Source organism: Neovison vison, chromosome 6, assembly GCF_020171115.1.
Source record: "Neovison vison isolate M4711 chromosome 6, ASM_NN_V1, whole genome shotgun sequence".
NCBI classification, from domain to species: domain Eukaryota; kingdom Metazoa; phylum Chordata; class Mammalia; order Carnivora; family Mustelidae; genus Neogale; species Neogale vison.
Window position 1 is genome coordinate 129,707,269 of NC_058096.1, and position 24,156 is coordinate 129,731,424.

Consider the following 24,156-nt stretch of genomic DNA (forward strand, 5'->3'; position numbering starts at 1 on the left):
GGGCTCATGTCATTTGTTCTGTGTTTTTCAGGTTTTACTATTCTTCATTGCAGGGTCTTGGAAATCATTGTTTCATATATATTGTCTGTTTTCTTATTGTTTCAAGTGAAATGATAAATCTGGTCCCTTTTATTCCATCTTGACCACAAGCCAAAGTCCTGGGCCTTTGGTTTTTCATTTAATCACTTACTCATAGGAAACACTGGTTTGGACTCATGACTGTGAACAGTGACTTGGGCAGGTGGTGTTGTTGGGGCTGGTAGCACCCTTGCTTTTCATCAGCGATGTTCATCCTGTTGATTATATTAGCATGTAATTCAACGGGCCACATGATTTCTGCCCTTCAGACTCTTTTCAATAAGTTTCTGTTGTCCAGCTCATATAAAAAGCTTAGTATTAACAACTAGTTTGGTTAATCTCATGAATATCATGAATGTTACCGTTGGTCATGATTTTTGTTTGTTTTTATTTTTTTGGTTTTTGAGACTTTCTTTCTTTCCTCCCTCCCTCCATCCCACTCCTTCCCTCCCTCCCTCTTCTTTCTTTCTTTCTTTCCTTTGCCTGCCAGGGAGCTCAGATAATTTCTTAGTCTGACTTCTGGAGCTGTTAAGATGTTATAATATGTACTTCTGTAAACAAACTCTTTGCTCTAGCCTTCTCTTTTTAGCTTACTTGTCTTTTGCCTTATATCCCTCTCAGAATTCTCAGTTGCAAGCAAGACATCTGCTTTTATTATCCAGCTGATTTGAGCAGAGCAGACAATGAATGTGAGCAGTGATTGGGAAGTTCAGAGTCACTGGGAGGGTCAAAGGACCAGGCCTAGAGCAGCAGCCTGAGTCACACCAGGACTGATCCAGGAGGAGGCACTGTTCCTGTGCTGGGTACTGGGATAAGCTGATGCTGAAACTCACATCAGGGCTGCCTCTATATGCAGAACCAGGAGGGAGTCTTCCCCACCCCCAGAGATTCATGTTGGCCATTTCTAGTGGGGTCTCATATGAGGGTTCCATAGGAGAGCCAAGTCAGGTGCCTATAATACAGCTCCAAGAAAGGCCCTCTACTGGGGAGGATGGCTTTGGACCTTTTTAGATGTAAGAGGGGTATTTAAAAAGATTGGGAAGCCATTCAGTATTGTTACTGATAGGTAACTACTATATCCTGATACTATTTTAAGCAGATATATTTTCAAAAATAACCAATAACCCTTTTGGAGGAAAAAAGTCAGGGAGAAGGGGTTAAGCCAGGCTATCCAATAAGCATAGGCACTTCTCACACGCAGAGGTCACACGCAGATAGCACAGCCTCTCCCTTTGTGCCAGTGCCCCCTCCCTGGCTCCAGTGCCCCAGCCCTCTCTCCAGACGAGACAGCCAGAGAACAGCCCCTTTTTGGGCTTTCAGGGCTCCAGGCCAATTGGGGCGGCAGTGGGGATGGGATGAAACGTTTGAAGGTTGGCAAAACCCAAGGTCAGAGAGACTCTGGCCTAACAGGAGAGGAGCTCATGTTGGTGCTTTCATTAGGCTGTATTTCAGGCTTGGTAAGCATTTGTCACCAGCCCCAGAGCAGAAGCAGACGTGTAAGACCATCTAGCCCAACCTCCCTGGAGTAATGACCTCTTAGCCTAGCGAATGGCAGAGCTGAGATGTATGTTGGTAGGGGGCCAAGGGAGGGGATGGCACCCCATGCCCCTGATGCAGAGTAGGCTCTCCTAGGATCCCTGTGCTTGCACATAGGAGACAGGGATGGATGGAGGACACTGGGAAAGAGAGAGGGGCAGGAACAGGTCATGTTCCCAACTGGAAGAGGAGAGAAGAACTCAGCCAAGCCAGCCCCAGTCATTGTCCTGCCGACCCCTCCTCCCACTCCCTTCTCCCTCCTCTGTTCTGTCTTCCCTGGGTCCCTCAGTGAGGCCCAGGTGGCTGAGCGTCCTCTGTCAGAGGGAATTAACACACTTAATTAAAGTGTCCAATGAAGAGCTTTGCATATTTCTTAATTACTGTCTGAGTCTTTGGGGGGACGGTTTGAAATGGGATTTTTCACATTTCCTCATTTAGCCTACAGTGAGCCAGCTGGCCCCTTAGGGCTCAGGTAGGAGCCAGCAAAACCCTGGTCTAGAGCTGCCTTTCTGAATGTGGGGTGGCAGGGTGGATATGGCATGGGGAGTCTGGCCCCTAGCCCTCCAGTCTTATCAACCTTGCAGGGAGGTTAGAGTCGACTTTTCTGTTTTGTGAAAACAGCACAATAGGAAATGAGGGTCAGACAGATGTAGCTTGGCGTCTCACTGGTTCCTCTCATCACTGTAGGACGCAGGCATTGTGCACCCATGGGCAGGCCAAATGGGGGTACTTTGTGGGCATGGGGGTGCAGGGGAACAATGGAGTCCTCTCTCCAGGCCCCTGCAGAACAGAGATACTGGCCCAGGATGGCCTGGTCTCCTTCCTAGCTGCAGGGCAAGGACTGAGCCCTTCAGCAGACAGGCCCTCCCCAGCACGCATACAGCTTTTCCCGCTTGTGTTCTGGAAACTGAGCTGATGGAATACCTGAGTCACCTGGGTCTAACCTAGGAACAGGCTGTTGGCCTCAGCTGTGGGGAAGTAGATTTGCCTTTTCAGTCCCGAGGGCCGCCTTCTGACAGCTACAGACATTCTCTAACCTGGGCCTGGCTGTGGGCTAAGGATGCAGAGACCCTTTCCCTGGCGTGCGGACTGCTCTGCTAAAAACACAGGTATCAAAGAAGTGGGCAGCCTTTTAGGGTGGCCTAGAAATGGCAGGGGGCTCTTCCAGGTCTTTCCTGCCTCCTACTCGGCCTAGCTCTGTGGTCCCACAGAATGCCAGGCGGAACCCCACCATCCAGCATCATCCCATAGCTGATGTGGGTGGTAAATGTGAGTGTGTGGCCTAGGACAGATTACGGGCCAAGCTTCTGGCTCAGTGAAAGGGCTAACCTGTGGGCAGTTCCTGCTCTGACAGGTCTTGCCAGACCTTCCACGAAGTCTCCGGCTAATTTTTTTCTCCCTCATGTTCTGCCCCATTTCTGGTCCTCACAGCAATCTCTCCACCACATCCACACCTGCCATGGAGATAACAGGTGGAGATAACAGGGGCCCTTCATGCAGGGAGACAGTGTTAGAGCAAAAGTCTGGGGGCTCAAGATCCACTCCACTATCAGCCTATGACCAGGGCACAAACCAAGCCTGTGGGCCCTCATTGCTACTGACCCCAAGGTCCTGGGAGGTTTTGGCTTCACATGGTCTCCATGGAGAAGTGTGGGTGACAGCTGTATGCAAAGGATACCTCAGCCTCACATCCCCAGCTCCATCCAGCCCCTCCCCTGTGGACCCCGTTCCACCTGATGCCCTGTCCCCACCAACTAATACCCAGCTCAAATGGCCACCTCTTTCAGGAGATGACTGCAGTTCTCCAACTGAGTGTCCTTGTCTTCTGGTCGGCTCTCAACCATCCCTCCAAAGTTGCTTGGCCCATTAGGAATCTGCACCTGAACAGTTCCCCCACTGGAGCAGGGCACGGGAGAGAGCAGAGGTGCACCTGCTTTCTTGCTGGGAATTCTGTGCCACCCATGGACCTGGCAGAGTAAGCTCCCAGTGTGTGTGTGTGTTGAGTGGGTAGAGAGGCCTCTTCAGCTACTTAGAAGCCACCCAAATGTACGAAGGTCTACTTCTCTGGGACCTGCCACGGAGATGGGGACTGGAGCCTATGGGAGGCTGGTGGAGTGAGGTCCAGGTGTGTGCTGGTAGCTGATTGTGAAAGGCCAGCATTCAGCCTACATTGCACTGGTGGAATTTCAGGGCATGTGGGACTGAGCTCATCTGGACAGGTTTGCAAAACCTCTGGATCCACAGTACACACTCGGGTGAGAAAAGAACTATTTTATGATAATGACAATCACGAATAATAAGTTTAGATTCTCCGGCGCCTGGGTGGCTCAGTGGGTTAAGCTGCTGCCTTCGGCTCAGGTCATGATCTCAGGGTCCTGGGATCGAGTCCCGCGTCGGGCTCTCTGCTCTGCAGGGAGCCTGCTTCCTCCTCTCCCTCTCTCTGCCTGCCTCTCTGTCTGCTTGTGATCTCTGTCTGTCAAATAAATAAATAAAATCTTTAAAAAAAAAATAAGTTTAGATTCTCAGCTCATGAGACTGAAAAATTATTACTAATCATTTATTAATGATTTTCTTTTTGGATTAATGCTGTCATTTGTGCTTTGGCCTGACAATTAAAAAAAAAACTTTAATGGGTGACCTGAATCCAGGTGACTTGACTTACTCAGTGTTTGCTCCTCATCCAGTTTACTTAGGCTTAAAGAATGGCTCCATTGTCTGCTGGTCACAAAGCCAGATGACAGAGAGGTGTCCCAGGCTCTCCTGTGCATCTGACCTGTCACTAGGTCCTGCTGTCCCTAGCTCTGGTCTCCCCAGCACGGCTGTCTCTGCTTTCACTGAGATCTGCTATCTTTTGCTGGACTGCTCTCCCCAGTCTGGCCCCTGTAAGCCATTCTACCCAAAGTGCTGTTAAGTTTTCTTCCTGAAGCACAGCTCTTTTGCTCTGATTACATAATCCTGTTTTATATAAACACCCCAAAGCTTAGTACCATAAGACAATATGGATATTTACTTTGCTCAGGAATCTGTATCGTTTGGGCAGCTCCTGGCAGGGAAGGTGTGTTTCTGTTTCACTGACCATCAGCTGATGGCTCTGAGGCTGTGGGCTGGTTTCACTGGGTGGCTCCCTCACCCACAGATCTGCTGCTGGTGGGGGGGCCTCCATTTCTTGCCAGGTGGACGTCTCTGTGTGGTCCTCCCTCAGGTCGGCTGCCTTGGACTTCCTCACAGCATGGTGGCTGTGTTGAAGGGGCAGCTTCCAGAGCATGAGAGAGCAGAAGCATTCCAGACAGAGGCTGTGCCTCCTTTCCTAAACCAGCCTGGAGAGTCACAGTGCCATTTCTGCCATACTCACAGGCCCACCCAAGTTCACCCCTAGACAGAGCGTCGGTGGCACATTGTACAAAGAGCATGGGGATGGGGAATATTTGGTGAGCCGTCATGGAAGCTAGGAACGGTAACTCCTGTTCCCACCGCCTCTCTACTTGAGACCTTTCAGAAGCTGCCGCCGCCCTTGGGAGAGAATCCATCCTTTTGGTTTGTTCCCTGCCCTGCCGGTCTTGCCGCTCTCTGCCTTCCCTTCCTTCCTTCCCTCCACAGCTGGGCCCAGAGGTAGATTTTCGTTTAAATAAACCCACTGGCCACAAGGAGCTTCCTTGAACAGTATTTGTCACTTATGCCTCTCCTCACACAGGGTCGGGCTCCATTATCCCTGAGATAAAACTCATATGTGAAGACCTCACAGTGTGTCCCCCATGGCTCCGAGACACATTTCTGCTCCCCATGATCTATTGCCTCCCTTGTCACATGAATTTTGTGTCTCTGCCTCTCTGCCTTGCCTCACACTGTTCTCTCTGCCTGGTACACCCATTCTCCCTCACCCTCCTACAGCTCGGCAACTGCCCTGCCTCCACCTTGTGGCCTTCCCGACTGTCCAGCCACCTGGGCCCGTTTTTAGCAGTCTCCTGCTTTGCTGCCAGTCAGGCCTTTTCATAAACCAGCACAACGTCGTGCTTGGGGTGTGGACGGTGGCAGCAGATCTTGCTCCAGAGCTTACCAGCTCTGTGACCTTGCGGCAGTAACTAACCCACTGGACCATGATCGGGGTTCACTGAGGGAACCTCAGTTAGGCAGCACATTTCTTGTCTGGCACTGAGTAGAAGCCTAGTTAGAGAGTCGGTCTCCTTTGTAAAGACTCCTGGCAAATGCTCAGTAATGAATTTTCTCACCCTCATTTGGCTGAAAGAGGAAAAATGCATCTCCCTGCTTAATTATGTGGGACTAAACTACCAGAAGATACTGCTGAGCCATGAGCAGAGAGAAGAGCTCAGTAACGATATGCCTGGTTATTGAATATAATCCTGCCAGTGGAGCTGAATCTTTGTCCTCAGAATCAGCTCTGCGTCGCTGCAGTGGTGTCCGTGAGCTGCTGTTGGGAGGCATGTGGGACAGGGTGACCTTGAGAACAGAGCTGCGAGGGGAGGCCAGCTCCCAGAGGTGGCAGGAGCTGGTCGGAGGCACAATGTGGCTGCCCCTTGCAGGCCTCCCCCGCCTTTGGTGCAGTGGTAGTGCCCAGTCAGGTGACAGCTGCGGCTGTCCTGCCACCCTTCACCGGGAGAGTGAGAGAATAGGCTGCTGAGGAGGTGGGTCGTGCAAGCTCTCCGTTTGCAGGGTCCCGAAACTTCCACCCAGGGCAGGGGTGGAGGGTCTGAGCCACATTATCCAGGCAGCTGTGGGCAGAGTATGGGTGGTCTGGGGCGAGCTCTGAGGTGGTGAAGAGGATGAGCTTCTGCTCTGAGAAATGAGGAAGATGGACCTGGAGGAACAGAAGGAAATTATTCCCTTTGGCAACAAATCAGTAATGAACCTGTCATTCAGTCCAGGCCTGAGGCCGAGTGCTGGTTCCCAGGTGTTCAAGCACACTCACCCTCACATGCTGAGCCCACCTCGTGCCTCTCACTTCCCAGTTTCTGACCTTTCAGATCGGGTCAAGCAAGACCCCAGGGGGCCAAAGCCCCCACCTCTATCTGGTCCTAGGGAAAAAGGAGCCTTTTTGGCTTGGTGGGGCCATTTCCAGAATCCTGTGACATCCATGGTGGTGGTAGCAGTAACCTGGAAAAATCCTGAGACCCAGTGTGACCCCAAGATGCTGAGGCAGGTCAGGGAGAGGAGCTTGTATGCTGGCTAGGCTGCCCCAGCCTGGCCTCACTCAGTCTGGCTCTGGGCAAGTAGTTGTCAACTCATTTCCCCACGTGTGAAAATGAGGTTGATGTGAGCACCTGCTTCGGAGTTGAGGCCTAAACCGTGTTAAGGACTTGGTGTGGGGTTGCTGCAGGCACAGAATTCCTGCAAGCTTCCAGCAGGGAGGGGTCTCGCGTCCTTTGCTCACTGCCGTCAGGTAAATCTGTGCCAGACGTGTGCCTGGAGCACACTCCAAATACGGGAGGGGCTGCCCGTCATGGTTATTGGGGGAACGCCAGGAAGCTCTGGCAGGACTCCACACCTGAAATCTCCTCCTGCACAACCCCAGGGAACAGCTTATTGTCTCGGGGCATTCTTCTGCCACCTGGCAGTCACCCAGCCAGCCAGTGCTCCCCCACCGCCTGTGGCTGCTGTCTCGAGATGGGTAACTTGGCCTTTGGAGCCCTAGCAGGGATTTCTAAGTTCCCAGCCACTCCATGGAACCTCCCGCTCTTCTAGTGACTTTCTGCCATTGCATGCTCTCCTCCCTGCCTACATGGCTGCCACAGGGAAAACCCAGCACAGGAAGAGGTGTCATCCTTCCTTCTCCCCGTCCTGCTCCCTGATGCTCACCCCTTTCCCCCAAGATGCGAGATGTGGTGTGTCACCACCTGGGGAAATTACTAGTACGCCCTGCGTCCCCTCTCTTCCTGAGGAGGTTGTAACTTTCCACTGTCTCTTAGAAAAGGTGGCTGCTGTGTTCTCTTTGATTTTGTCTGCCTCTTGCTGGCTTTGGGTTTTACTCTGTGGTCCCCTGAGCCCTCTCCAGCCAGGCCTTTCTGTGCAGAAAACCTCCATTTCTCACCTTCATGTGAAAGGTAAGGGGAGATTTAAAGCAACTAGGAAGAACCTAACCAGATTCATACCTTTCAGGTTCCAAGTTAGATTAGAAGACATCATGGGTCTGTTACTGCTCACGCCAGAGATATTTGGGATAGAAATGAGGCTCTTGTGACGCTAGCTGGGATATGAGCTGGCACTACCAACCAGAGCTGGCCTCAGATCCCCGGTTCAAGAGCATGGCCCTGTGAGACTGCCCCCCGCTCCAGATGCCAGGCACAAGTGGGCTTCCCAAGGACACCACACTGACCAGCTGGCCACAGAGCCTCCTCAGGTTCCATAATTTATCAGAGCAACTCAGAGAACTCCGGAAAGTGTTCTACTTACGACTATAGTTTGATTATAGAAAGGATGCAGATCAGAAACAGCCAAATGAAGAGACGTATGATGGGCAAGGTCAAGCCAGTGGCTGTGATAGTGGTTTTTTTTTTATCTGATATTCTGGAAATTATCTCAATACCTCCATTGCCTGCTGCCTCCTTCCACTTTTAAGCATTTCTTATGTGCCCAGCACTGCTCTGTTTTATTTAATTCTTAACACTGCTCTTTGAAGTCTTTGATGTTATTGTACCCACTTTAAAATGAGGAACTGAGGTCCGTAGGAGCCATGGCCACTTCAAAATGACACAGCTAAATAGCACCCCAGTTAGGATTTGAATCCAGCTAATCACTTCTGGGTCAAAGATGGGGCCATCTAAATCTGCCCCAGTCTGTCAGACGTGCCTTCTGGCTAGAAGACGATGCCTTTCCCTTAGAAATGTTGGCTGTTGGAAGATGGTTGCTTGTCTCTTACATGGTGTAGTACTAAGGCTTCAAAATTGGCAAAGGACCCTTCCCGGAGGAGCCGAGTTGGGTTGCCCTGCTCCATCCAGGCAGTGAGCAGCCCCCTACCAGGCCCAGCCCAAGGACATCCCACCAAAGAATCAGGGAGAGGCAGAATAGAGAACCTTCAGGAGCTGACTTTCTTGCTTTCCCTGCCAGGGTCATCTATCTCCAGCAGCCCAGAGCAGGAGGGGCTCTGAGCCAAGCTCAGCTGGGCTAGTCTCTCCTCCGAGCCTCCCAGGCCCATGGCAGAGACGTGATGGGACAATGTAGAGAAGCAGTCTGTGCTGGGTCTGATCCAACAGCCGTTCCTTTGTCACCCTTCCTCCCCTCCCAGATAATGAGAAATGCAGCCATAGGTATTTCTGCCACTTCCAGGCCCCAGGGGACCTGCACAGGGTTAGGTTAGAAGCCCAGCCCTGCAGTTTGGGAAATTAGCAGCATTTGTGGAATTCCCAAGAGCCTTACCCGATTTCTCTCAGCCATGCCAGTGGTTCTTGTTTAGGGGGTGTTACTGCCCCTCAGAGGGCTTCTGTAAATGTGGGAGGGGGGTCTTGGATTGACACGTGACTAGGGATCCTGCCAGAATTTACCTGGCAGGGTCCAAGGATGTTAAACATCCTGTGAGGAGCTAGACTCAGACACACACTACAAAAACCAGTCCTGCCCTTGAGCCAGTAGGGGGTAGTCCATTTACTTCCGCTGCCCCTCCAATTCCTTGGAAAGCCATCTTCCTTACCAGTCCCCAGGCTGAGTGAATGGGAGAAAAGAGCATGCCTCCACCCCAGCTTGTGGCCAATGGCAAGGATATATTTCCAGGTGGACGCGGGCCCAAGTGAGCAGGGCATCTTATCTTGCACCAGCTTGCTCTGATTCTTCATATATGGCTTCTGGGGGTCAAAGAAGACCTGGGTGTGGGCGGTGAGAGTTCTCCGGGCAGGGGAGGCCTCCTGCTTGGTGCTGGCAGGAACTCCCCTACAGTCCACCTGGTGGAGCCTTGGCCACCTCACCATGGGACACCCATGTGGGACATTTCCTCCTTTGTTCTAGGCTTTTTTGGTTCCTTATCCATTTGCTTCACATGGTATGTGTTTAGAGGAGTCTAGCATACCTGCTCCAGCTGAACCCCTCTCTTCTTCTTGTTTTGCAGTCGGGAAGACGTCTCTGATCACGCGGTTCATGTATGACAGCTTCGACAACACATACCAGGTGAGGTCCTGGGTGCCCCTGCCTCCCCACCGTGTCTGCAGCTGGGATGACCGCCTAGACACCATGCCAGCATCTGTTTTGTCTCGGAAGAGCTTCCCCTCTGTGCGCTGGGCCCAGCCCACTAAAGACCCAGACCCCTTTTGAAAGTCCAGACCTTGATAAGGAAACACTTCCAAGAGGAAAATTCTAGAAACAGAGAGGACACGTTTCAGTCTCTGTTCTCTTGCTCCCCATGGACAGTTCTAAACCACCACACTGTTTGGTTACTTGGAGTGTCATCATGTAAAGGAGAGTGGATAGGCAAGATGTAAATTGAGGGAGATGGAAATTAGAGCAGTGAGAGAACTTGCTCCCCAAGCATGGTTATTTTGACTCACCCCTGCACACAGGGGCATGTGTGCGCATGAACATGCACAGTGGCTGAGGTACTTCCTTCCTGGAGAGGCTGGTTGTGATGGGCTTGCACTGCTCTGTGAGGGCGGGAGGCTGGGCAGAGTGACCTCTGTAGCTCCTGGCTCTTGAGCGTGGTCTGGGGCCAACCAGCCCAAAGACTGAGCTCCTGGGATTCACTAACATTGCACTCTGCTGGCATTACTGGTGAGTCTGGAGGATCATGCAGATAAAGGAAGTTTCCCCTGCAACTCTAGCTTTTTGTGAAATGCACAAAACTGAAAATATTTCAACTATGTTTAAGGGGAAAAAAAGATATTTTCTTCCTTAACCAAAGGACAAGTAATCATTTTCTAAGCCAGTGGGTTCTGTAAGCTATGAGTTCCAAGAAATGTTAGCTGATGTCACTTGAGTGGGAAAGGTAGGGATGAAGGTTTGGTGCTTATACAGATATAGGGAACACTGGTATACAAAAGTCAGTCGACTTTCCTGCTGCAGGACTTCTCAAGGCTTTTACTACATCGATAGATGGTTTTAATTTGCTGAAAGAGGGATATAGTGTGCAGGATCTCCCAGCGGTGTTTGATCATGGGGTCCTTTTGTTCCCGAGTCCTCAGAGGACACGTATTTATAGCACAAACTGGGGACTGCTGTGCTAAGAGGTCCCTCTGCTTCCCCAGACTTACACAGGATATGGAGCACAACTCAAGGCAAATGACAGGTCTGTGTCTGCTCCTTAGACTGTCTGTCTCCCTCAGGACCAGTCATCGTCTTTGCCTCAAATACACTCTTCTCTGTTTGCTTTAATTCCCTGCTTTTCCTCTGCTGTGTCTAAAACACCAGATAACTAATGGCCTTGGGAAGAGTTGACAGAGGATAAGAACATACGGCTCTCAGAGGGGGCCCTCAATTCTCTGCAAAACCCTGGGTAGTGGCTTTAGAATGTCTGTCTTGGCCATACTTTGTGTTCTTTCCAGGCCAGGCCTTCCCAGAGGCCTCCCATAAGGGAGTTCTGCCATGTCAGTCTTCCCTTGAGATTACAGTTCTAACACACTTCAGTTCTGAAGTCTAACTGGATATGCATTTATGTGTGTGTGTGTGTGTGTGTGTGTGTGTTTGTTTGTATGCAAATGACCGGGCAGATATTATTTTGATTATTTGATTTTTAAAAAATTCTAAGTTATTTATAATGCCTCTCATTGGTGTCCCACTGAAAACACTGGGACTCTTGGCTGGCTGCTATTCTTGGCGCTGGGTAGCAGCAACTGTGGCCCCAGGGCCTTTGCAGTGACTGTGATTCTCGAGCGCATGGACCAAGGCCTCAACTCTTCCCCAAGTTCTTTGAGTTTCTCAGAATGTCCTCCTACCTCCTCTCCGGTGGCCTCTCCTCTGGCCTGCTGCTTGGCCTGCACCTGTTGGTCCCATGGTTCTCTCCGCTTGCTGTTCCCCACATGAGCCACAGTTATGCCTCCACACTTTGGCTCATAGTGTCACCTCAGCTGGAATGACCTTCCCCCTCTGCTTCACTGCTGTGAGAAAGTCTTCTGGCTCATCAAGACTCTGAGCACTTGTTTGCTCTGTGGGTGGGGCCCTCCCCCCTCCCTCTACTCTGGAGCCCTCTGGCCCCAGCACGTTGTCTTCAGGCCTCCTTTAGTCTCCCAGTTCACAGGAACTCCTGTGTGCTCTGGCTCCTTGGACGGGCTCTGTGTTTTACTGAGGCCAGCACCCCTCAGATCAGCCCCTGCATTCGTAGGCCCAGCACAGAGCCTGGACATCGCTGGCGTCGAGTGCCTGCTGGCACCAGAGCGGCTCGGAGGGGCACTCTCTGCCTTGGTTTTCAGACCCCACCAGGCCAGGAGGCCACAGAGGCCAGATGTCTTAGCATGAAGGAGAGAAAGTCCAAAGGGAAGCAAGACCTTGCCCACCGTAGGCTTTTTTGACTTTGTTATTGCGGCAGATAGAATTTCTTTCCCAATGCTCTTTACAATGGTAATTAGGCTGGGAGGCCAGGGATCCAGTTCTGTGCATACACAGGCCATTTTAATGAACTCTCTGGAGAAAGAGGGGGAAATGGTATTGTTTATTTTGTTTATCTTAAGATGGTGGCAGAGACATTTGGGAAGTAGACAAGATCCCCAAGGGCTCTGGGAAATGTTGCTAGTTGTCCCTGGCCTCTCCCCACCAACCCCCTCAAACTTCCTCTCCATCAGCTGGCAGAGCCCCCTACCTCCCCATTAGCTGAGACATTCAGTTCCCAGGATAGAATCATCCCTCCCTCGCTCCCATCCTTTTATAATTCTCTGGCTCTGTCTCTCATCCCCTGTGTTTCTCATTCACTCATTCTGACAGCAGGTGTTTGTCTAGTGCCTTCTCTGTGTCTGGAGGGACAGTGGGAGACAATGGCCTGGCCGCAGAATCTGGTCCTGCCCTCAGCAGGGGGACAGGGAGTAGGGGGTTCAACCTCATCCTGAGTGGCAGTGCGTGAGGCCTCCACCTTCCTCAGTCTGGCGCTGGACAAGCCTGAGGCCCTGAGGGGCTGGCCTGAGGACTTGTGAGGACCAAGGGCATGCAGAGCTGGGTTTCCTTGTTCCACCCCTTGGAGGGGGCCTGTCTGCCTAGCAGGCCTTGGGGGGATGCCACCTTGTCAGCTGGTGGGCCTCAGGAGACGGGGGTCTCCTGCCACTCCTGCCTAGCACAGCCCCTTGTTCTCCTCTTGACACATTTGCTAACCAGCCTCTCACCATCCCTCCCATCCCCCCATCGAAATCCACTTACCTGATTAAGCCCCAAATCAAGACGTACAGCCTGGTGAGATGAACTCTGCAGTAATTCTCTTGTACAGAACCCCAACTAAAAAACTGCTTTCAAAAGTTGTTGTCGAAGACGCCTGCTGCTGCCTGCACTGTGATAAGACTTGACCCTCTGCCTAGGCCCGAAGAAACCCACCTGCAGGCCTGGTTCTTGGGCCGCCTTTTGGAAACCCGCACTAGTGCCGTGATGAGAGGTTTCACGCCCCTGCAGCGGCCACTGGGAGGGGAGACCAGGATTTGGGAACAGTACTCTTCTGGGGTTTCTCATAGGTCCCTCAGAGGCTCTCTGTCTTGCTGTACCTTAACATCACCTACAGCGGAGATGGCCCGGAGATCCATAGGCTGGCTCAGGCAGTAGTGGTTTTCAGTCTCTGAGGTGACTGAGATGACCTTCTAGCCAAGGCCTGAGCCAGCAGCCCGTCCCTAGACCTCCCACCGCAGCACAACTTAGGAGATGGCTGACCTAAGCGGCTGTTCCTAGGAGAGGGTCCCGGCCTGCTGGAGCTTACTCAGCTGCCCCAGGAGCACAGGACCCTTCCTGAAGGACTGAGAGGCTTTGCCCATGCTGGGTCACTGTGGGGATTTCACAGAGCCTCTGAGAAAGGAACAGAACAGCAGTGACTGCTGTGCCGGCACAGGCCGAGGGATGCCGGAGGAGCCCCTCACTCCTCAGCCATCTGCACTGTTGTTGCCAGCCGCTCTGCCTGAGGCTTTCCTCTCACCTCTGGGCTCTGGATTTGTTTCCAGGGCTGCCAGAACAAATGACCACAAACTGAGTAGTTTTAAACAATAGAATTTAAATTCTCACTGTCCTGGAGGCTGGAAGTCTAGAGCCACACTCCCTCTGAAGTTCTCCCCCCAGCATCCTGCAGCTGTAGGCTGCAGACCCTTGTTGTCCGGCTGCAAAGCTCCAGTCCCTGCCTCCGTCTTCATGCAGTCTTCTCTCTGGGCCTCTGTGTGTCCTCTCCTCTTCCTAAAAAGACACCACTCATTAGACTGAGAGGCCTCTTCTAAATGCGAGGTGGTTTTTCATCTTGAGATTCTTAACTGCTTACATCTGCAAAGACCGTATTTCCAAATAAGGTCCCATTCTGAGGTTCCAGGTGGATATAAATTTGGGGTGGGACATTCTTCAGCCTACTACGGCACCTCCCAGTCTGATCCCAGTGGGGACCAGACCTTCTGGCCTGGGCCTCGGCTCCATCTGGAGCTTCAGACAAGGCAGCGGTTGGTGGCTGTTCTGGTGGGCACAGAAGGTCCTGCAGGGGAGCGTGGGACAGTTTGACTGTAGCTGTGCTGGAGGGAGGAATGATTATGTGCTGAAGGAGAAGCCTTTGTGGAAATCCCAAGTGTGATGATCCATCACTGTGTGTGTGTGTGTGTGTGTGTGTGTGTGTGTGTGTGGTGGGGAGGGGTCTGCCTATGGCAGTGGAGGATAAGAGTGGGGCCTTTGGGTGGGTTATTGGCAGGCTGCATTTTGATGTTCATGGACCTTATGCACTTTTGCCTTTATGGGTACTTTGGTCCTTCCTTTGTTAAATATATATATACATATATACATATATATGAAATTATATTTTACAGCTGTTGTTGAGAACATATAATCCCAACTAGATTCATTATTATATATTTTTATTATGTTCAGTTTTCTCTTGATTTTCAAAGAAATTAAAAGTCAGAAAATATTTTTATGGTCCCCTAAAAGTACCCTGTTCCCTAGGATCTGAGCCTGCCCTGCCTCATGGATACATGTGCCTGGATGTTTGGGCCTGGGGAAGGCCCTGGAGGCTCAGAGGGACTTGGGCTGCTCAGGAGGCAGGAAACAGAGAGCTATTGAGGGTTCCTACTCTGGGGACCGATGGGATCAAAGATTTCAGAGACAGATGCGGAGCGCTGGGCTGGGGCAGGGTTGATGGATGCAGGTGGGGCTCACACAGACTTGGATGCTACTATGTGGGGCAGAGCAGGGAGGAGTGTGATGGAGCAGTTATGCAGGACTACATGGGAGGCGAGTGAGGGGCCTGGGCCAAGGACAGAAACACCAAGGGCAGCGGAAGGCATGAATGAACAGAGAGGGTCGGTGGGATGCAGAAGAGGGAGGGGCTGAAATGGGCCCTAGGTTTCTGTCTAGATACCTGGGAAAACCATCAGTGCCATCAGCTCCAAGAAAAACGAAGAGTTGAGTGGGAAGGAATAATGGAACAGCCAAGGGAAATGTTTGAAAATGACCATTACATTGGGCGGACCCTTGAATGGTTGTGTGGAAGCTGGATTCCTGAAGCCCTAAGAACTGATGAGTTGTGGATTGGAGTGTAGAAAGGAGGTGGGGGACCAGGCTGAGGGACCTCTCTTCACAGAATCTAAGATGCCACCCATCCACATGCGGTGTTCCAGTAACTGCCCAGCACCTGGGGAAGACAGGGATAGGATCTTCTGCCCATGGTAGAGGTGGTCCGAGTGGGGTCACACACCAAGGAGACTGATGCAGTACATTCCCTCTTACCTTAGCTCGCTCTTTCTCCTCCAGAATGATGCTGCATGCTGAGGAGGTCTGGGGTAAGAGCCCAGCTCTGTCACTTAGCTCAGAGACTCTCGGCTGGCATTCTACTTTCTCAGTATTGCAGTCTCTTTTAACCTGGAAATTATTTGGATAGGATTTAACCCCTGTATGACCTAGACCAGTTGCCTCTAACTTTAGGGGTAAGAATGTGGATCATTTGTATTTCGACCATAGCTCATCACATGGGTCTTAAAGTCTAGATGATGGAAAACCACAGGCCGACAGTACCGTTGGCATAGATGTGTGTCACAGTATACTCTGTAGGGAAGCAGAACAGCACAAAAACTCACCAACAACAGCAACAGCTCTACCTCCAGCTAGGTCGATAGTGACAAGATGGCGCTAACAACACCTCCCTAATGGAGTATCTGGCTAGGACATCGTGCCCCCGTCCCCACCGTCCCTGTGCTTACCCCCGGGGAGGGATTGGCAGCTCTGCCAGAGGCTGCTGTGCTTCTGGCAGAAGCTGGACCTCAAGTCCTCACGTAAGTCGAGCAACCTGATGATTTTATTATGTTCGTAGAGTGGGGTTCCATCTTTGGAAACACTAAGTTCTGTGGTCAAAATGGGAGGCATCAGTCCTATACAGCAAAATGTTCTGAATGCCAGGCTGCTTGGCAAGATGGCCATGCCTTCAGAGACCCGCTGGGGTGCCACGAGTCACCCACGTGCTCCATCTGGAAATGATCTGGTTCTGGACTGAGGGTATACCTGCCCTGGCTCTGACCTCTTGTCTTCCCTGCCCCCCTCTCCTCTTCCTGCCTCTCTTCTGTTGAGCACATACAAATTAGGAATGCGGTCCCTTCCTAGTACGGAACGCTGACTAATGGTGGCTTGAGAAGAGGGGTTGAAGTTTTCCAGGTGCACGCAGTCACGGGGAGGACTTGCAGGGGCACTGCTGCACAAGTGTGCTGAAGTCCCTGGGATCTGGTTCCCACTCTGGTGCTCCTTCTGCTCTGTGGGTTCTCATCTGCATGCAGGCTGGCTGTTGCTGCTCCAGACATCACCTCTGCATTCAGGGCAGAAAAGGAAAGCAAGTGCTTCCCTGGAATGCCCTTGCTCTCTAGCAGACTGCAGCTTAAGTCTTATTGGCCAGAATTGGGTCACCCGACCACCCTTAGCCTCTGGAGAGGCTGGGAGAGCAGAAGATCTCCATGACCTTCTTTAGGCAAGTAGAGGAATAAGAGGTGACCGGTAGGTATTGGTGAGTCCACCAGCAGTGCCTGTTATGATTTGTAAGTTAAAGGGGCCCATGATGCTGTTCTCTGCCCCAGATGTCCGCAGTCTGTCCTGTTCACTTTGTAGGTGACCCTTAGATGGCTCTTAGACACCCTCAAAAGTCCACCACTTGGAGCATCTTTCACCCTGTTAAGGAGAGGGCTTTTGTGCTTGGACCCTTTTGTGGCCGTCAGGCCACACATCCCTGGCTATCTGTATGGCTTTGAAGGGATTGACTGATTCTGATGAAATTTAACCCCTATATAAGTCAGAAGGTATATACTGTTTGGTTGACCTTTCAGACTACAGGAGATAAAAGACCAGTTGATATAGATACTTAAATTGGGTGGTGACAGGCACAAGCCACTCTCCACTGGGAGGACAGTGGCCCCCAGACTGTGCAGACTCTGAGGCTGAAGTGGCTGAAAGAAGCCAGGTACCTGTGCCGTGGCCTCCTGAGTCAGCGTCTACTCCCTCAGAGCGCAGTGCTGAGCTGCTGGCAAGGACAGACCCTGACCAGCATGTTTTCCAGAGGCTGCCGCCTCCTTCCCCCACAGCACCCACTTGCCAGTCTGAATCCGTAGTTCTGCCAGCCTCATTTGCATGCTAATTTGCATGACTCTGTCCTATACTCTCATCTGATGGTTGGTGCAGAGCACAGACAGCAGCTTCATTGTCAAGGGCTTGTCATGCCCAGCTGCTTTCTGCCACTTGTGGATGCTTCCCCAGCCATGGGCCAAGGCTTGGCCAACACTGGAAAAAGACACACACACACACTCCTTTTCAAGATTTCTCTTCCTGAGAAGAGTCTTGAGTCAATTTATGCAAATCACCGTGCAGATTTCCACTGCAGACTTTATTACTGTGTCTTGCCAGAACGTGGATGCAAAATTATATTTCATCATAGAAGCACACAACAAAAAAGATGTCAACAACTGCCTTAGGAAACATCTCTTTTCTTGGGGATCCACTGGGCCAGTGGCTGTCTTGTGCAGAGGGAGATGTACAACGGACCATCATTCTGCATGGTGTCTGAGCCCCCGCTGACACTCTGTAATACCACCTTCTTCTGAAGTTGTAGACGCAGCTGGGAAATCTGTGTTTGTTAAGATTTCTCATAGTTTGTGTACAATGAAATGCCTGCCATTTTTCGTAAGTAGTGCATTTTGTAAGCATGATACTACATGAATAAATAGTGGAGTCCAGAGCGCAGCCCATCCTCCTGGGGGACGGGCAGCAGGCAGCACAGCTGAGGACTCACAGCTGAGTCCATGGGGATCATGGACTGGCAGGAGAACCCCTGAAATCAAGCCTGCCGCTCATGTGTCTTGATATCCTCTTTGAATTCCTATGGCATAGTTACCAGCAAGACTAATTTATTTATAAGAGGAAATGAAGAACTGAGAATGCATACGTTGACTCAGACTTCATGACAAGCTGGAAGAGAGATGTGGTCTCCTTTAGAATCCAGTCAGCCTATCCTACAGGGAACACTAGTTTATTAATAAGGGATGTTAATAAGGATTGTAAGCACAAAGTTTTCTAGAGCGAGGGAGCTTGGGAAATGTTGGGTTCCGTGTAATTGTTCATGTTCCTTCAGTGCAGGACTTCTCAGAAACTTTACTGCGCCAGCGTGTTTTATGGCTCTCCACTAGGAGTTAGAACATGCAGCCTTTCTCAGAAACACATGATTACAGTTTACCATTGTCCTGTAGGTCACCGCTTGGGGATGTATTTCCAAGAGCCAAGTCTGAGAAACATGGGAGGGAGGGTCTTCTCCGTGGCAGGTTTTTACAGCTTCTCTCAGAAATGCTCTGGTCAGTTGGTCAGCCTTCATTTTTGTATATGCAGAGTACCTGTGTGTAGTCTAACTCATGTGATCTGCAGTTCTTCAAGGAGGCTATGATAATCCCCGTTTTAGAGAGAAGTTCCCAATCCAGTGTTTTTCCCAGCCCATCACAGAGCACCGGCAGAGGTCACTGAAAACAGCACATGATCCCACCCAGGTCCGTTTGGCAAAGATGGGGCACTTTGCTAGCTGCAGCTTCTAGAACTGATCATGGTCAGCCCAGGGAGGCACCGAAGGAAGCCTACGTTTGCTGGCAGAAATCTACCTTTGCCCCCTCCCCAAGAGCCTATGAAGGCTCCTGATCACTCCAGCCTCTGAGCCTCCTGGCAGCACAAGGTCTGTGGGCATATCGTGGATCTGGGCTTTACCTTCAAAGCAGAAGTGACTCTCCCCATCCCAACTCACCCACACAAGCACACCACACCCATTCCTACCTGCATACACATACTTATACCTGCAAATGAATACATAGTTGCATGGGCACGTGTGTATCTCCATTGTGCAGGGGTCTACCCACACATGCACACGTTCCCATCAACACACACCACCCTCTGTGACATGTGCTGGCCTTCAAGAGGGAGTGTGGGTTGTGGCAGGTAAGAGGGAATCACAGAAGATTCTGCCTGGGTAGCTAATTGTTCTGTTTGCTTGGTGTCCCCCATCATCCTGTCAGATAATTTCTGTTGTTCTGTTTTTACACTCACTGTTCCAGCTGCCATGTGCTGTCAAACCTATCAGTGATTTTAAGATTTTAGATACTTATTTTTCAATTCTAAGTTTGTATTTGGTTCTCTTTTATTGTTTCTCTTTCTCTGCTGAGATTTTCTTAAAATCTGTTCCTTGAGCATATTTCTCTATATACTTGAGCATGATTATATTAGCTACTTTAAACTCTGCTACAGTATCTGGGTCACCTCAATGTTGGTCTCCACCTGTTCTCTTTTTCCTTGAATATGGTTTGCACTAAATATGCTGAGTACATCAAGATTTATCATACACATTGTAATTTAGGCTGTGGATTATGTTTCTTCCTTCGGAAGAGTATTGGTTGGACACAGTTTCTCCGTTTTCTTCCGTGTAGTAGGCACCGCATTTTAAAGTTTAATCAGATTTGTTTGCTTTGTTTTGTTTTCAGTTTTAGGTAGGCTGCTTGAGGTCTGCTTGGGTCAGTCAGAGATTTGGGCAGCTTTCACATGTAGAATTTGGAGTGCCCTATCTGTGACTTTCTCATGTTTAGGATTTCCCACGTTTTCTGGCTGTTATGGTAGCTTTGGGATCTGACTTGCTTCTCAAATAGCAAGACTGTGGGTTTCTTGCCAAATTTTAGTGACCCCTGGGCTCCAACCAGGGCTGCCCTCAGTCATAAAAGCAGGAATCTCACCCAGGGCTGTTCCCTTTTTTAAAGTTGACTCCCCTCCAGTTTCTACCTGCTTTTGGTCCCTTTGCGGTGCCTTCAGATAGTTGTTGGTTGTATTCTGTTCAGAGTTTATGATAGCAGTCTGCAAGAGACTTGGTCTGATAGGAGCTCTGCTGTGACAGAAATCAGAACTCTCCCATTCCCTCCATCTGGGGCTTTTCTCCCCACATTTCCCATCCTCCATACACCCCCATTTTCACCTGCTGGAAAGTTTGTATTCACTTGAGGACTTGTATAGTTCTTTCATCTTGCCTCAGGAAATCAGAATCAGGGTCCCCTTTCTCTTAGAGTCCTTCTTACGGTACTGGTCCTTTCCATCTGTCAAGGACCACAGTTCTGTGTGCTGTAATCTTAGCTCCTCTACAGGGTTGGAAGTTCAAAGCTTAATCTGAAACTCTAAATAAGCATTAACCATGGGGAAGAGCATGGGGGAGGGGGGAATGGGTCTTCATGGGCAGGAATGGGGGCTTGTTCTGCTCTGGGCCTAACAATTAGTAGGCATTTAAGGATGAGAAAGTGAATGAGTTATTATTTACTCACAGTGTTTGCCAGAAAGGAGCTGCCCAGAGCCTGAGAGAGACGGGCTCCAGCTGGTGGTGGTGTGGGGCCAACTGCTTGTGCCTTGTGTCTGGGAAAATAGATGATGCCAGGGAGCTAGAGATTTCCTGGTAACCAAGGCCCAGTAAAGGCCATCTTAAAAGTTCTTGTTTTTGCTCCCTCCTTAGAGAGCCGCCTTTTGTAGTTCTCGTTAAAATGCAAATGAAGTTCCTCTTAAGTGGGCTCTGCTGAGCTATTATGGCTAATGACCATAAGAGTCTGACAATAAGAAGCCAGACACGATGTGACCCCCATGCAAACCCAGTGACAGCTTCAGGGCACAGTGACAGCTTCAGAAATGAAGGGATTTCAGGAAGCAGAGAGAGTACAGCCAAGCAGTCAAAAGCAGAGGCTTTGCAGTTACGGAGACCTGCGTTCAAATCCTGCTTCTGCCACACAGGGCACCTGTGTGACCTCGGTTTCTGGGTGAGCCTTGGTTTCCTCATGAACAGCACCATCCGCATACATGGGCATCTCCCTCTGTCTCTCACTCCAGGGAGGGAACGTGCCCCTCCTTCTGGATACCACAGCCTTCTCAGGCTGATTACAGCACAAGCTCAGAGACTAGGCAGTTGTTTGCAAAACTTCCCTGCACAAATGAATTACCGTAGGCTTATCTGGAATCCTGGTCTCTGAAGCAAGTGGCCCATGTTGAGAATCACTGAATCCCTGGCCAGTAGGAGAGACTGACTGGTATGAGATCTTCCCTATTTCCTACAGAAACTGTTAAATGAGGGGCCCTGGGGCCAACCTGAGGGTGCAGAAAGTGACTTGCAGAACAGGACTTGCAGAGGAGCTGAATCTGAATAGGTTTTAGCCACATGGAAGAACATTCCGAGGAGGGAACAGCACGAGATAACACTTAGAAACACAAAGTGACTTGTGTGTGTGGTGTCTTGACCAGAGCATGGTCAGTAAAGTATAAAGTAACAGCTGGACACGAGAGGAAGTGAGGGCAGGCCCTGAACTGTTTGTAGACCAAGTGAAGCATTTAGACTGTTTCCTAGGGACAGGGGGAGGGAAGTGATCAGATTTATGTTTTAGAAAGCTAACCCTCATGCTGGATGACAGATTAATTATAAGGGGGATGGCCTGAGGGCAGAGAGACCAGTTAGAAAGCTGTTGAGGTTATTCAGGTAGAGAAGTTGGAGGTCTGAACCAGGGCAGTGCTAGGGGGATGCTGAGAACAGAGAGGTGAAATGCTCCGGGGTGAAGCCATCAGCTCAGTGATTCTTCTGACATGAGGGAGCAGACGAGAGAGCAGGCAACCAGCAGGGACTCGGGAAGACTCCCAGAGGCTTGGATACCTGGGGTGGTAGTGGTGCTGTTCATGGAGGGAGGAGAATTGAAGCTGGTTTGGAGGGAGATGGTGGCTCTGTGTGGGACACACTGTGTCTAGGGAGATGTCTAGTGAATAGCTGGATGCCTGGACTTGGGGTGCAGGACAGAGGTAAGGCCCAGGATGTGGACTGAAGCTGGGAGAGTAATGAGGTCCCCTGACACAGAACAGGGAACGACAAGCAACATGTTAGAGAAAGGAACAAGTTCCTAGGAGAGATCTATGAGGAACAGCAGTTAGAGAGGCAGGGAAGCCAGAAACAAGTAGTATCATGAAATGCAAAGGAAGGAGGTATGCCAAGGAAAAGGACTGGTCATCAGGGTTAAAGGCATCAAATAGAGCTTCGCCTTAAGTGTCCTTACAGTTTGGAGATGAAATGGCTCCTGGCAACCATAGCAAGAGCAGCTCCAGTGGGCAGAGGACAGAAGCCATACCACCCTAGTCAAGCAGCAGGTGGGAGGGGAGGAAGGGGAGACTGGGTTTGGGGTCCTTTTCCAGAAAGCATATCACTTGAAGAGTAGCTAGAGAAACATTTAGTGACAGGGACGTGAGATTTCTGAGAATACTTCTTGGACAAAGGCAAAGAGTGAGTAGTGCATGAAAGACTGAAAATACAGAAAGGAGATGGCTGACAGAACATCATCTGGGAGGAGGGGGCCAGGAACAAGGGGACCCGCAGGGAGAGGCTGGCTTTGAACAGGAGGAACAAACACTCAGAGTCCAGAGGGATGTGGGGTAGGGCTGGACACTTGTAGACAACTTTGCAAATACCCTTTCCAGTCCTGGTTCTGCCACTGGCAGCTGTTGACCGTGAGCAAGTAACTTAGCACCTCTCACTCTCACTCAGGTGTCTTAGCAGTGGCGTTCACGTACTGAGGAACGTAGCTCATAACAGAGGTTATCAGGAATACATGAAGTAGGGCATGTCAAGTGCTCTGCATGAGAGCTGGCAAAGGCTAAGTACTCGGATGTTTCATCATCGTACCATGCTTACCCCTGTTATTGTACTAAAGGTAAACACAAGGAATTGAAGTGCTTTATAAATAATGTTGAAAAGTAAGATTTGAAGCCATTTCTGAGAGGGAGCCACACTGAGGACAGAAGAAGAGGGGAGAATGTTATGAACTATTGCTGATATGGATGGAAGTTAGGTGGTGATCAAGGACAAGTCACCTGTTTTTATATTTACCCACAGATTTACCATTTGTGGTACTCTTCTATTCCTTCTTTAAAGATGCAAATGCTCATCTGTGACATATCCCTTTAGCCTAAAGTATTTCTCATAATTAAGACTCACTGGTGACAGATTATCACAGCTTTCCCTTATCTGAAAATGTTTTGTTTTTCATTTCTGAACAAAAGTGACACTGGCTGTGGAATCGTAGGCTGACATAATGGTGGTGGAGATACTGTTTCTTTTGGAACTTGATTCTTTTCCACTGTCTTCTGTCCTCAATGGTTTCTGATGAGAAATCAACCATCATTCTCAGCATTATTCCTTTATACGAATGTGTCTTTCTGTTTTCTTGCTGCTGTCAAGGTTTTCTCTGTATCTTTGGTTTCAGTAATTTGACTATGACATGCCCATGTGTGGTTTTCTTTGTATTTATCATGTTTTAGGCTCACTGAGCTTCTTGGTACCATAGGTTGATGTTTCTAACCAAACTGGAGAAAATTTTAACTTATTTTTTCAAAAATCTTTTTGCTGATTTTGTCTATTCTCATTATGAGGCACCAATTGCATGTATAGCAGATCACTTGATACTGTCCTAGCTGTTCAGGAGACTTCATTTTTATTGTATCTTTTTTCTCATTGTGCTCCAGTTTGAACAGTTCATTTTAGCCTGTCTTCAAGTTCATTGACCTTTCTTCTGCAGCGTTCGAGCTGCTGTTACAGAAATCCTGTGCGTTTTTATTTCAGATACTGTATTTTGTAGTGTTGAGATTTTCAGTTTTTGTTTTTAGAATTTCCATGTATCTCTTGAAATTCATCATTTCCTTCTCTGCACATGCAGCATCTGGTTCATTTGGGGGTCTGTTTTCTTGATTATGACTTGAATTTCCTCCTCTTCACTTGCCTAAACCTTGTTTTATTGCATAGCGGACATTGCAAAAACAGGAATACCTTGGAGATACTTGCAGGTTTGGTTCCAGACCATGACAGTATGAAGCAAATGAATTTTTGGTTTCCCAGTGCATATAAAAGTTATGTTCATACCACACTGTCATCTATTAAACATATAATAACATTAT

The 24,156-nt window shown here is 49.8% G+C and overlaps 1 protein-coding gene across 1 annotated transcript in view; it reads left to right on the forward strand.

Annotated features, from left to right (window-relative positions):
• Positions 1 to 24,156, forward strand: part of RAB6B (RAB6B, member RAS oncogene family) — a 55,584-nt gene that overhangs the window by 15,695 nt on the left and 15,733 nt on the right. Inside the window, exon 2 of the mRNA XM_044252334.1 lies at positions 9,665 to 9,723. Within this exon, the coding sequence (XP_044108269.1) occupies positions 9,665 to 9,723 (59 nt within the window). The remainder of the gene's footprint in view (positions 1 to 9,664; positions 9,724 to 24,156) is intronic.